General features: G+C 39.6%; 1 protein-coding gene across 8 annotated transcripts in view; it reads left to right on the top strand.

The window, feature by feature from the left end:
* Positions 1-12,067, top strand: part of CDK5RAP2 (CDK5 regulatory subunit associated protein 2) — a 174,154-nt gene that overhangs the window by 28,976 nt on the left and 133,111 nt on the right. For 5 of the 8 annotated variants that reach the window (XM_076008988.1, XM_076008989.1, XM_076008990.1 and 2 more), the window contains exons 4-7: positions 1,324-1,383; positions 1,882-1,992; positions 5,473-5,549; positions 11,423-11,546. In XM_076008988.1, the coding sequence (XP_075865103.1) occupies positions 1,324-1,383; positions 1,882-1,992; positions 5,473-5,549; positions 11,423-11,546 (372 nt within the window). The remainder of the gene's footprint in view (positions 1-1,323; positions 1,384-1,881; positions 1,993-5,472; positions 5,550-11,422; positions 11,547-12,067) is intronic. The other 3 variants (XM_076008991.1, XM_020289456.2, XM_076008992.1) reach the window with 2 other exon arrangements.

The following is a 12,067-nucleotide window of genomic DNA, read 5'->3' as shown; positions in this document are numbered from 1 at the left end:
CTAGTTGACTTATAATAATTCAAATTAACCATAGACTAACCTTAAAAACTTTTTTAAATGAAGTATAACATGCATACAGGAGCATGCACAAATCATATGTGAATAGTTCAATGAATTATCAAAAGAAGAGCATACCCCTATAACTATCACCAAAGACAAGAAATGGAACATTATCAGCACCCAGGAAATCTCCTTTGTGGCTCTTCCCAATCACCATGCACTTTTTTTCCCCAAAGGTGACCATCATCCTAGACTGATAAGTTCCTTCCCAGCTTGTACTTCTGTCAATCTCTTTATAACAATGTTAAGGAAAGCATTCTTTTTTCTTTTTTTCCTGTGAGGCACATACTCAAAGATATATGACACAGAGAGGGAGAACTTGGGGGCATTTGGGTAGAATTTTGAAAAATATTTAGTTATTTAAACATGGTGATATAAGCATATTAGGAAATTGCTTTCACATGTAGGCTAATGTCTGTTTTTGGAGTTAGGTTAGCCTGCTCAGAAAAGCTTGCTGGGTAAACCAAACCAAAAATCAGGAATTTTCTTATAGGCAGTGAAGTTTAATCAAAAGATCTTAGTCACTGGAGTTAGAAGGAGAGGAATACCAATTCTTTCACTAGTGGTGTGCTCTTTGGTCGTGGATAGTGCAAGTAATACTTTTACGGTGTTGTTTTAAGAATTGAGAAATTATATATAAATTATCTAGACCAGTGCTTGTTTAGTTAGTAGGGTTTCAGTAAATATAAGTTTTCTTAGTATGTTCCTTTCCCCCCACCCAACCTTGTATTTTGACAAGTTTCAAGCCTATGGAAAAGTAGCAAACTAGTACAGCAGACAACCATGTATACTTCCTTGAGATCCACCAATTAATGTTTTCTACATTTGCTTTATCTCTTTTTTTCCTCCTTCTCCCCTCATTAGAGAGTTAGTTGCAGCCGTTATGACATAGCACCTTAGTACTTCAGTGTGTGTCACTTTCTTAGGATGTTCTTCTACAGAATCATAATACTGGTACTTAATGTTAATATGAAGTTATTCCAATTTCCCCAGTTATCATCCTTTTGCTGTGTTTTTTTTAAATATTTGAGATTCTATTGCACATAGTCATGCCTGTTCAACCTCCATTTATTTAGAAGAGTTCCCCAATCATTTTCACCTTAAGATTGTCATGAAGATTTTTGAAGAGTTCAGTCCTGTTGTTTTGTAGACCATCCTTCGATGTAGCTTTGTCTGATCGACTCCTCTTGTTTAGATGCAGGTTAAAAGTTGTAGACACAAGCACTTTAGATGGAATTGTTTGCTCTCGTTGATTTATTTCAGGAGGAACATGATGTCATTTGTCCCATCAGTGGTGATAATAGATGTATTTTCTTGATTAAGGTATGTTTTCAAGGTTTCTAAATTGTAAAGGGCCATCTGTGGGGTGATATCTTGAGACTGCAGTGATCTTTCATCTAATCCTTTTAATGTTGATGATTCTTACCTGAATCATTTACTACTATAAAAGTTGCACAGTGGTCATTTTCTGTTCCTATTCTTCTGCATTTATTAACTGGATTTCTTTTATAAAGAAGACATTCCTTTTTTCCTTTCTTTTTCTTTCCTATTTGCTTATTATCAGTGTGGAGTCATGAATTCTTCAGTTATCATTCATTCCTGTTATTATTTATTTTGATGCTCAAATTATCCTAAATTTGACTAGTGGGAACCGGTTAATTCTTTTGGGTTGATACAATTACAGCAAAGATAAGCTTTCTTTAGTATTTAACATTTGGATCCATTTTGTACCCTTGTAATCTACAGGGATTAATGTAGGTAGCATCTGTTAGCCCTTTATGTTTTGTCGGCTTTAGATAACCCTTCTGCAATATTTTTCAGCAAATTACTGAATTGAAGAAAGAAAACTTTAACCTAAAGCTCCGCATCTATTTCCTTGAGGAAAGAATGCAACAGGAATTTGATGGCCCCACTGAACACATCTACAAAACTGTGAGTGGCCCACTTATAACTGCTGCCCCTTGTGTCTTTTCTCATAGTCAATCCAAGCAGAAATTTGATTAATATTTGTTCTCAGAGTTAGCAAGCATAGGTAGAGCTGGTTTCATTTAATTTGAGTTGATTATGGGGAGCATAAAGATACTAGGATGACTTTAATATTAAGTGAAAAGGTGCATGATTAATTTTCAGGAAATCTTTCACTCTCTTTTTAAAATCAGCATTCAATTCACTATCTTTATCTAAATTGGCTTTTTATAATTATTATTTAGGAAACAGGCAGTGGAGTGGTGCAATGGCTTTGGAATTGAATTCTGTTACCAACTAACTTGTTTAACTTTAGACAAGTCACTTCAGCTCTCTGGGCTTGCTTCCAGAGTTAAGTGGTAATCCCTCTGTCATGAGGTTATTTGTGTGGATTAAAATGAGATGACAGATGAAAAGCTCCTGCACATAGTCAGTGTTTGACAATTATCATCGTCTTATTGAGGCTTCCTTTGGTAGCCCAAAGTTAGGATTTTCAGGTTTTCTGTGATTTGACTCTTCTGTGTGCCTTTGTGCGTGCTTATAACTGTCAGAAAAAGAGTCCATTCCCATTTGAAGTCTTGACCTAGAGGTCTTAGTCTGAAAACAAACCTTGGTTCTGAAAGTTGAAAAAAGAACTTGGCTTTCTTGAAAAGACATGAGTACAAACAACATTGCAGTGCCCATTTCTTGGCTTTTTCTAGCAGATTAGCCCTTGGCCTGGGAATTATTCCATCTTTTCTCTTCTGAAGTTTGTACCAGTGGAAACTTTTGAAGGAGGAAAAAGAATTCTCCTTTAGTTTCAGCAGATGAACTCAAATTGACTTGTCCAGAAGAGGGATTGTACTGTACTTCTGAGCCTTTTCAAGAACTGAAAAGCTCCTTTGTCCCTTAAGACAGTTTGTTTTTTTCCTTCACTGTGGAGGTAGAAAGACAATGAGGATGTCCCCTTTTCTGGAAGAGGGTGATGTTGCAATCAAAATTTTAAAGGAAAAGTGATATTTTAAAGCATTTTATATGTATTAAAAAGTGTGGTGGTCATGTACCTCAGAACTTCTGGGGAGATAGGAAGTTCAAATGTGTCAATGGCTGAATGTCTGTCAGGCACTGTTGTGGGCATTTGTACATTTGTCATCTTATTGTAACTCTCACGACAGCCCTGTACAGTGGAGAGGTATACACTGAAAAGACTTTCTTCCACCTATGTCTCCTGGTCTTCTAGATTTAACCAATATTTATTCCTTCCATAGAGGAATTTTATGTATATATAGTGCGTGTGTGTGTAAATCCCCTTTTTACATAAATGCAAACATGTTCTATTTTGTACCTTACATTTTTCACTCAATAGCTTTCCTTAATAGTAGTTTAAGAGTTTCTCCATTCTTTTTTATAGCTTCATATTATTCTATTTTATGCTTAGAAGGTGTCCTGACTTTTGATTTGGAAATTATGATCACCATGTATGTAAGTTTGTAACTTGAGATATTGGGCTTGAGAAAAATAGTATAATGGACATGTTAGCTATCCATTCCTCTAAATTTATTAGTTGGAGTGCCAGGCGGTTCATCAGAAAGCAAAGCACTTAGAATATATTATATCAGCTCATACACAGAAATAAAAGCTCTCAGCCCTTCTGAGAGCTGGAAAAGGAATCCTGTTTGAAGGGTGCTTGTGCATTTTTCACAAAATCACAGTTGAAGATATTATGCACTGCCCCTCAGTATCCTTTATGCAAATCTCAGTTTCTTTTAGAAAAATTTCTGCATCATGGATGACTTCTCTAGTTCCTCTTGTTTGACAGTGAAGAAAATAACCTATTTTGAGTAATGTCTCCTAGGCTTTTCTTATTTGCTAGCTCACTTAGTCCTCAGATCCCCCATGTCATGGGGGCTTTTTGGTTTTCATTTAATACTTGAAGGATTGGAAAGGAGAAACGTTGGTTTCTCGCCCCCTGGAAAGGTCCTGCTTGCAGTCTTGTATTCCATGTCACAGTGAAGGCAGGGCCTGTGTCTGTCTTGTTTACGCCATGGCTTCAGTACTAGGCCATTCACAGATGCTCAGTAAGTGGAGTGAAGGAGTGAATACATGAGTATCCAGTGACTCCCTATGGTCTCTTCCCAGTAAAGACTAGAGGCAGGATTTGAACCCATGTCCTTCAGGTCCCACACCCATGATCTTTTGGTTTTGGCCATACTTTTCAATCTGGGGTATTCGTTCCCCCAGGGCTGCTTGCCAAGTATGTCTTCTGAGATGGTAAATTTTACTGGAAATGTAATTTTTATTTAAAATAATACATACGTATTAGGGAGTAGAATGCAGAGTTTGAATGAGTTATTAAAATAAAACAGGAGAGAGATTTCTGAGAAATCTTAGATTTATAGCAATCCTCTGCAAACTATGCACCCAGACCTCGTGTCTCTACTGCATGAATTCATCTAATATTCTGTCTGGGATACATTTGTGGATAAGTTTGAAAAGCCTGCCATCATTCCATTGTCTCACATTGCATTCAATTTGGCAAATATTCTGTCTTTGGATTCTCATGTGAGTTGTTAGCCCAAGGCTGTGTGTGACTCCCTTTGTTCCAGTCAGTTAGGAGGAAGATGGTTGGAGAACACTGTGGTGTCCCTTATAGACAGTTTGTCCCATGTGTTTGTGGCTTTTTTGTGAATACCCTGAAATCTTATCTTGAAATGGGACAGACCACATGTGGCCTCCCACTTCCCCATCCCCGTTCATTTTTTTTTAACATATTGCCACACTGGAAAAAAAAATTTTTTTCCTTGGGGCCACCATATTTTATTACGAAAGTAGAATAAAAACTTTGAAAACAAAACGATCCTTTATAATTTAATGAAAAATTTGTTATTTTTTATTATTTTTTTTGTGTGAGTTATATGCAACTTGAAAAATAGTTCTCATGGCTCCAAAGGTGAAGAGACGTGTAAGTTACACATGCTTCACGAAGCCCCGGGCTTGAAACTAGTGTGAGTTAAATACAACGCAACGGCAGTTAATGTGTTAAAGCCATACACTGCTATAGCTGCCACATGCATGATTGTAAATAACCAGAAGTAATTGCCTTGAAATGGTAAAAACAAACTGCAGAATTGCTTATAAATTTGCTTGGTGAAGGGCAAACAATTTTTAAATCAGCCTCACTTGTATGACATTTATGCCTTGATATTTGAATGCTCTGGCTGTTAGAAGCTTGGAACATTTACATAATTGTTCCAAGTCTTGAGAAATTGGGGGCTTTCTTTTGAGACCACCAGTGTTTAATAATTCCCTTTTCCCTGTGCCCTGAGGCTAATGAGGTTTTTGAATCTAACATCTGCCTATTACAAGCCTCGCGTAGTCAGCCCGTGCTAGAAGTGGTTTCCCCACTGTTGATGTTCATAAGTCCTGTATTTTACACTGTTTCTTTTCTTTCTTAATCTTTTCTTCAAGAACATTGAGCTCAAGGTGGAAGTAGAAAGTCTGAAGCGGGAGCTCCAGGAGAGAGAGCAGCTGCTCATCAAAGCCTCGTGAGTACCTGTCATCCTGTAAAAAGCTTGCAGATTGCCCAAGGCTTTTGATGGTAGGCATTGCGTTGGTCAGTAAAATAGAAGCTTACGCTTTTCTAAACCAGTTGTTCTCCAACTAGGCTCTGAGGACCCCAAAGAGGTTTTTGTTTTTATTTAATTACTTACTTTGAGTAGATCTTAAGTGTACAGCATGATGAATTTTTGTAAAACAAACACACCTGAGGAGCCACCAGCCAGATCGTGAAGCAGAACATTATCCGCCCCCTAGAAGCCCCCTTTGTGCTCTCAGAACTTACCGTTCTCTTCCAAAGATAACCACTGTCCTGACTGTGGTTTTCATTGTTTCTTAGTTCTGCCTGTTTTTGAACTTTAGATAAATGGAATTATATGGTATATACTTCTTGTGTGTGGCTTCCTTCCTCACACCATATTTGTGAGATCCATCTCTATTTCTAATATCTCAGTAGTTCATTCTCACCATGTGAAAGCCTAGAGGATTTGAAGGGGTCCTGGTGGGGGAGGCAGGGGGTGCAGAGGACAGGGCTTCAGCCAGAGTAACTGTTTTGTTTTTTTATCTGTTATATATAGTAGGGCCATTTGCAATATTTTGTTAGAAAGTGATTCTGCTTAAAAAACATTTGAAAACAGTATTTTCATTAATTAATTCATTTATTGAAATATTTATTAAACAATAAGCACAATTCACAATTCGTTATTCACTCATTCATAAACATTTATTATGTAATAACCTGTGCTACACACTGAAGATCTGGAAAGAGACACTCCCTTACTCCAAGAGCTCATCAGAGACTGGTGAACAAATAGAGTGGAACGGAGGTGCAGAGATGGAGGGCGATTCTGAGTAAAGTGGGGACACCAGAGTGTGCTCAGGTTTTCCCTGTGAGGGTGGAATAAGACTTCCAGGCTGTCCTACTGAGGATCTGGCCGAAAGCTTATGTGGAAATGCCTCACTTGTCGTGGCTGTAGAGCTCTTGCTGGGCGTGGTGGGCCAGCAGCATGGAGTCTTTGGCTTAGGGCACAGCTGCACGACTCTGGGCCAGGCCAGTGTAATTGTTTTCATTGCCATGGGACCCAGCCGCTGGAGGTTGGCCTGCTGTTGGCTTTGACCATGTTAGAGGATCCCAGCCCAGACTTCTTTTCTGACTTTTGCTGAACTTGTATACATGGTATTTTCTGAATGAGTGAATGAATTAATAAATATAACCAGATTAACAAGTTGTTGTTTTGGAAGCACATATTTTCTGGGCAGGGAGGCAAATCTACTTTATGCAGCCTGAAGATCGGTAATCGAATTTGGTCGGTTTTACATCCAACACCCTGCCTGCTGCAGGCCTTGGCTAGTACTTGTTTGTAGCTAAGCTCACACACGGAAACCTCTGTTTACAAAGGCTTCTTTGCACCTCTCAGTACCAGCACACAGGATTGAGTGTTTTGGAGGCTTGTGTACAAGTTAGTATGTGTGCGTTTCCCTAACTTCCCAGCCTGCATTCAAGGCTCTTTGTAGTCTAACTGGCTTTATTAATTTATTCATAAAATATTGATGAAGTTGCTGTGGTGTACTGCACTGGACTAGGTTCCTGGGATACAGTGGTGGTCCAGATAGTTCTATGAGGCTTACATTCTGTTGGAGGTGATGGTGATGAAATACTCGCAATAATAAATACAATCTGAGACAAGAGCTATGAGGAAAATAAAGGGAGCTATGAGAGTTTATAGCTGTGGGAGTAGATATATAGATGGGGAAATGTAGCAGGGAGTGTGTCCCTGAGGAGGTAGCATTTGAGATGAGATCTCAAGGACAAGTGGGAATTAACCCAGTGAATGGGTGGAGACAGTGTTCAAGGAAAAGGGAATGTGTAGGTCTGAGGAAACATGAGAAGTCTAGAACAGGAGAAATTTTGGTATTTATCTAAGATCAAATGGGAAGCAGTCATGGGGTTTGAGCAAGTGATACAATCAGAGTTCTGTTTTTGAAAAGGTCACTCTGGATTCTGGGTGGGAAATGAATTGTGGAGGGAGCTTGAGCGGAAGCTGGGAGACCAGTCAGGAAGCTAGTCCAGTGGTGGAGGTGACAGGTGAGTGCGTGGGGCAGGGAGACGTTTGGGAAGCAAAAGCCTTGGTGAAGGATGGGAGGGGAGATGTCAGGTTGCCTCCTGTCTATGGGTAAGGTCATGCGCTCTGTTTAAGCATGTTCACAGTGACTCCGGCTTCTTCTCCACCAACTCTTTATCCCAAACACAGTTCATGGTTGCTAAAATTGTTCTTGTTTTTGCTGTTCTAACATTGCCTCAGCTGACCTCTTTCCCTTTTTGTCTCCTCCCAGCCCAATTGGCTTTCTGTGGCCTAGCCCTTTGGAAACTCAAGTGGTGAACCGCACACGGCTTCCTCTGGCCCATGACAGTCTTGTAACAGACTTTAATGATGTATAGTGACAGCCCCATGCGTGTACCACTTTTCAATTTGTAAAACATTTTCACATCCATTTATATCCTGTCATTATCCTGGGAGCTAGGCAAATCTCAAGGAATACCCTTAATTTATAGAGGAGGAAATTTAGGCCTAGAGAAGGGGAGAGGCATGACTCCTAGCCAGAGATGACAGAGCTGGGATTAGAATCCATGTCCCTGACTTCTAGTGTAGGGCTAGGTTTCATGTTCTTTTCTTATTTTTGTGTATAAATGTAGTATATTCATAGTATCTATATATGTCTGTTCAATGACAATATCTACCCTGTAACTGCTAAATGTGTCTTTGCCTTTACCCATGACTACCTAGCATGCAGCAGTTTGTCTGTGGTAGATACCTGTTAATGGAAAATATCTTTATTACCATAATGCCCTCATCTGCCTTTTTCAGTGTTATGATTTTTGGTGTGGGGCCAGGATATGGGACTTGCCCAGGAAAAACCCCTGCTTTTTCCTATAGAACTATAATTAGAATGGAAAGAATCAAGAGGAAATGTTGAGGGCTGAAAAGGGTAGTGAGGCTGGTATTTAGAGAAGGTTCTTTCTTGTATTGGGTGGGAAGCCGGATTACACCAGTTTCTCTCAACCTTTACCTCTTCTAGGTCTTGCTGTGTGTAGTATCTGCTAGCCTGTATTCTACAAGGAAAGAAAGGGTGGAGGGAGGGACTAACAGTTATTAGGATCCTGCTTAGTTCCCAACCCTGTGCCTGGCACTTGACAAATTTTGTTACATTTGATCTCTACAATAATTATGCAAGGCAGCCAGTATTCCCATTTGAGTGATGAGAAAACTGAGAATTAGGGGTTGTGGGGGAACTTGCCCCAGTTGGTAACAGAGCTGGAACTGGGCTGGCTCAGAGCCCACTCTGCCTTGCCATGAAGTAAACATATTTGTTTGCAGGTTTTCCATTGTTATATTTATCAGTTATAATAAGGGGACATTAAAAACAAAAGCAGTCATATTCTTCGGGGTAAATTTTATCTCTGTAGCTTTAAAACACCAACAAAAATAATAATTCCATTAGTATAGGAAAATTGCACCATACTGCCGAGTATAAATTTTATTGCTACAGTAACTGTAAAATACAAAGATGATAAATGAAAAGTTGGAACATTTATTATTTGGAGTATATTTTATTGGTATAACTAAAACACAAACAAACTGAATAATACCAGTACTTGTTAAAAATTGTAGTCAGCCTCTTGACAACGTATATGATTCAGACTATAAAACACAAAGGTTAGATCTGGGCTTATGGGAGGGAGGTGGTATATTTACACTCTGGTGGGTAGTGGGGTGAGGGTGGGGGAATGAAGGTGAGCCATTTTATAGAGAAGGCTTTATAAAGCCCCAGGGCTAAAACATTTGTGAGTGGGTAGCAGAAATTCATTACCAGAAAAATCCTGTATCCAGGGCTCAGGAAGGAGGGGCTTTTAGTCTAGTATTCTTTTGGCCATATATAATGCCCCTTGAGGGGTGATAGAAATGATTGTGAGTCACTGTGAATTCGAAACAGTACTGATCCAGAAATGAGCCCAGGGACTGGGGACTGAAGACATTTAATGGTATTAATCAGGAAGTGGAAACTCGGTTCTGGCCAGCAGAGTTCTCAGCAGAGGGGTAGCTTGAAGCTTCTCCCAGCGGCTCAGTAGGGGCCAGCGCTGCATGGGCCTCAGAGGCCACGGGCTAGCATGCTGAGCACTGAGATCAGAGAGCAGGAGGCCCCACATGTGTTAGCACATTGATTCTAAGAGGTAATCATCTCCTTTTTCACATGAGGAAACTGAGGTGTAAGAGGCAATTTGCTGAGGCTAGGTAATTTACCCAGAATCACACTGAGGATATAATAGAGTAAAAATTTGGAAGCAGATCTGTGTAGCTTCATAGCCCATGTTCTTTCTTTCCAGTTGCTCACATCGAATTCCATTAAAGTGATATTGTGACACTGGGGCTTTCTGAAGCCTTATTGGCAAAAGGAAAAAAGATTTGAATAAAGTCTTTATTTGTAGGCGACTCATGTTTGACACTTGGACAAGTATGGCCCTCTTGACTTTCCATTGTTCTCAGTAAAAAATTCACATGGCCTGTACATGTGAGTGTTTGATCACATGGCTCTTGGTTGGAAAAATTTTATATATCCCTAAATTAGGGCATGGGAGGCTGGTGGTGAATAGATTTGTTCTGTTGCAGTTTTTCTGAGAAACCAGCTTTAGGTGGAGCCATTTCCTTTATTATTCTGCCTTCTGGAAACCCACAATCATTTTAGAAATCTGATGAGGACTGCTCAGAGTATAAGCCTTACAGATTCATGTCCGACGCTTTTTCTTTTGGCGTCAGTGGTTGTGGTGTGGCGTCCCCACCGCTGCTGGCCACGTGGAGAGGATAACCCGTGGTGCCACAGCAGTGTGCACTCTGCGTGTTGTGTTAGAATGACACGGAGTGTGGCCTGCTTACATAATCTCCCCTCTTCATGCCCTGAGTGGTAGTTTGTGCTCATATTGATGGTGCTGCATTTAAAATTCTTCCCTTCCAGTTGGCGGAAGATGAAGCATACAAACTCGTAATCTCACAGGTGTTTTTTTGTTGTATACTGCTCCTTTGCACGTTGGTTTGTCAAACCAGCTCTCTACCTTCCCTACACCACTGGGGAAATGTACTTTGTTAGAAGCATCCTGGTGGGAAATTTTGTAACAGCTCTCAGAAATCTTAAGAGTGGCTTACCCTTTGACCTAAGAATTCCCTTTCTATGAATCTGTCCTCAGGAAATCACTGGATAGTAAACATACAAGGATGCTTTATGATTTTTATTTATTTTATTATAATAAACAATAACACTAAGATTTATTGGAAACTTTGTATCAGCCACTGTTCTCAGAATTTTATGAAATATTAGACAAATGTGTTAAATCAGAAACAATTTAAATGCTTTAAAAATAGGGAGTTGATCTAATAAATTATAGTACATTCATTCGGTATACATATATACAAATATAGTTCATTTCATACATTTCACTCAAGAATTAATATGTAGCCTTTAAAAGTGATGATACAGATTTTTATTTATTGACACAAAAGGATGTTTATAGTATATTAAGTAATAAAATCAGTTCACTGATACATACTAAATGGTTCTATTTTTGTAGAAAATGTCTGAAAGACTATATGCTAAAATGTTGACTTAGTTATTCTGAGTGACAAGACTATGGATGGTACTCACTTTTTTCTTATTTGTGTTTTTGATCTATGGATATTAAGTTTAAAAAAAAGGCTCAGCACAGGTCTATGGGAGAAGTGAGTAACAAATACCCCTTGTCTCTTGGGGGCAGTTGACGTTACCATCAGACTGTCATCTTTAACTTGTTTTATCCCTTTGCCTATTTTTGCAGCAAAGCGGTTGAGAGCTTAGCTGAAGGGGGTGGCTCTGATATTCAGCGGGTGAAAGAAGATGCTCGGAAGAAGGTGAAGCAGGTGGAAGAGGTGCTGAACAAAAGGATAGTCCTTCTAGAAGAGGCAAGTCTGGATTCGTGAGGGGAATGTATTTCCTACAGTCGGTTAATGATGGGGGGGCACAGTTTGGCTTCCTTTTTCCTGAACTGTCAGTTTCAGCAGAACCAACAGCCATCCTTATTGAGCATCTCCTGGGTTCTAGCCCCGTTTGGGGCATTTTATACATGTAATTTCTAACCCATACACCCTGCAAATGGGCCATTGTTGTACTCATTCCTATGTGAGGACACTTAGATACAGAGAGAAGTATGAACTTGTCCAGGTTTAATCTTGGATTTAAACCTGTGACTGATATTTTAAAGCCTATGCTCTTTCTGCAATCCTACTCTGCTTGTTATCTAGTGTGGTCACTTAATTTTAAAGATGTGGAAGCTGAGGGCCAGAGAAGGGAAGTGATTTCCCAACAGTAGCTAAGACCGGAAGCAGATTCCTGACCTTTAGGCCACTGCTTACCGTCTGGCTGCGGCTCCCAGTGTCCAGCCTCCGTCCAGCTATCCTGCCAGTGCTCACTGGACGTCTTCTCT

The sequence above is a fragment of the Microcebus murinus genome, chromosome 12 (genome assembly GCF_040939455.1).
Source record: "Microcebus murinus isolate Inina chromosome 12, M.murinus_Inina_mat1.0, whole genome shotgun sequence".
NCBI classification, from domain to species: Eukaryota; Metazoa; Chordata; class Mammalia; order Primates; family Cheirogaleidae; genus Microcebus; species Microcebus murinus.
Note: the sequence above shows the minus strand (reverse complement) of the source record. Positions and strands in the feature narration are given on the sequence as shown.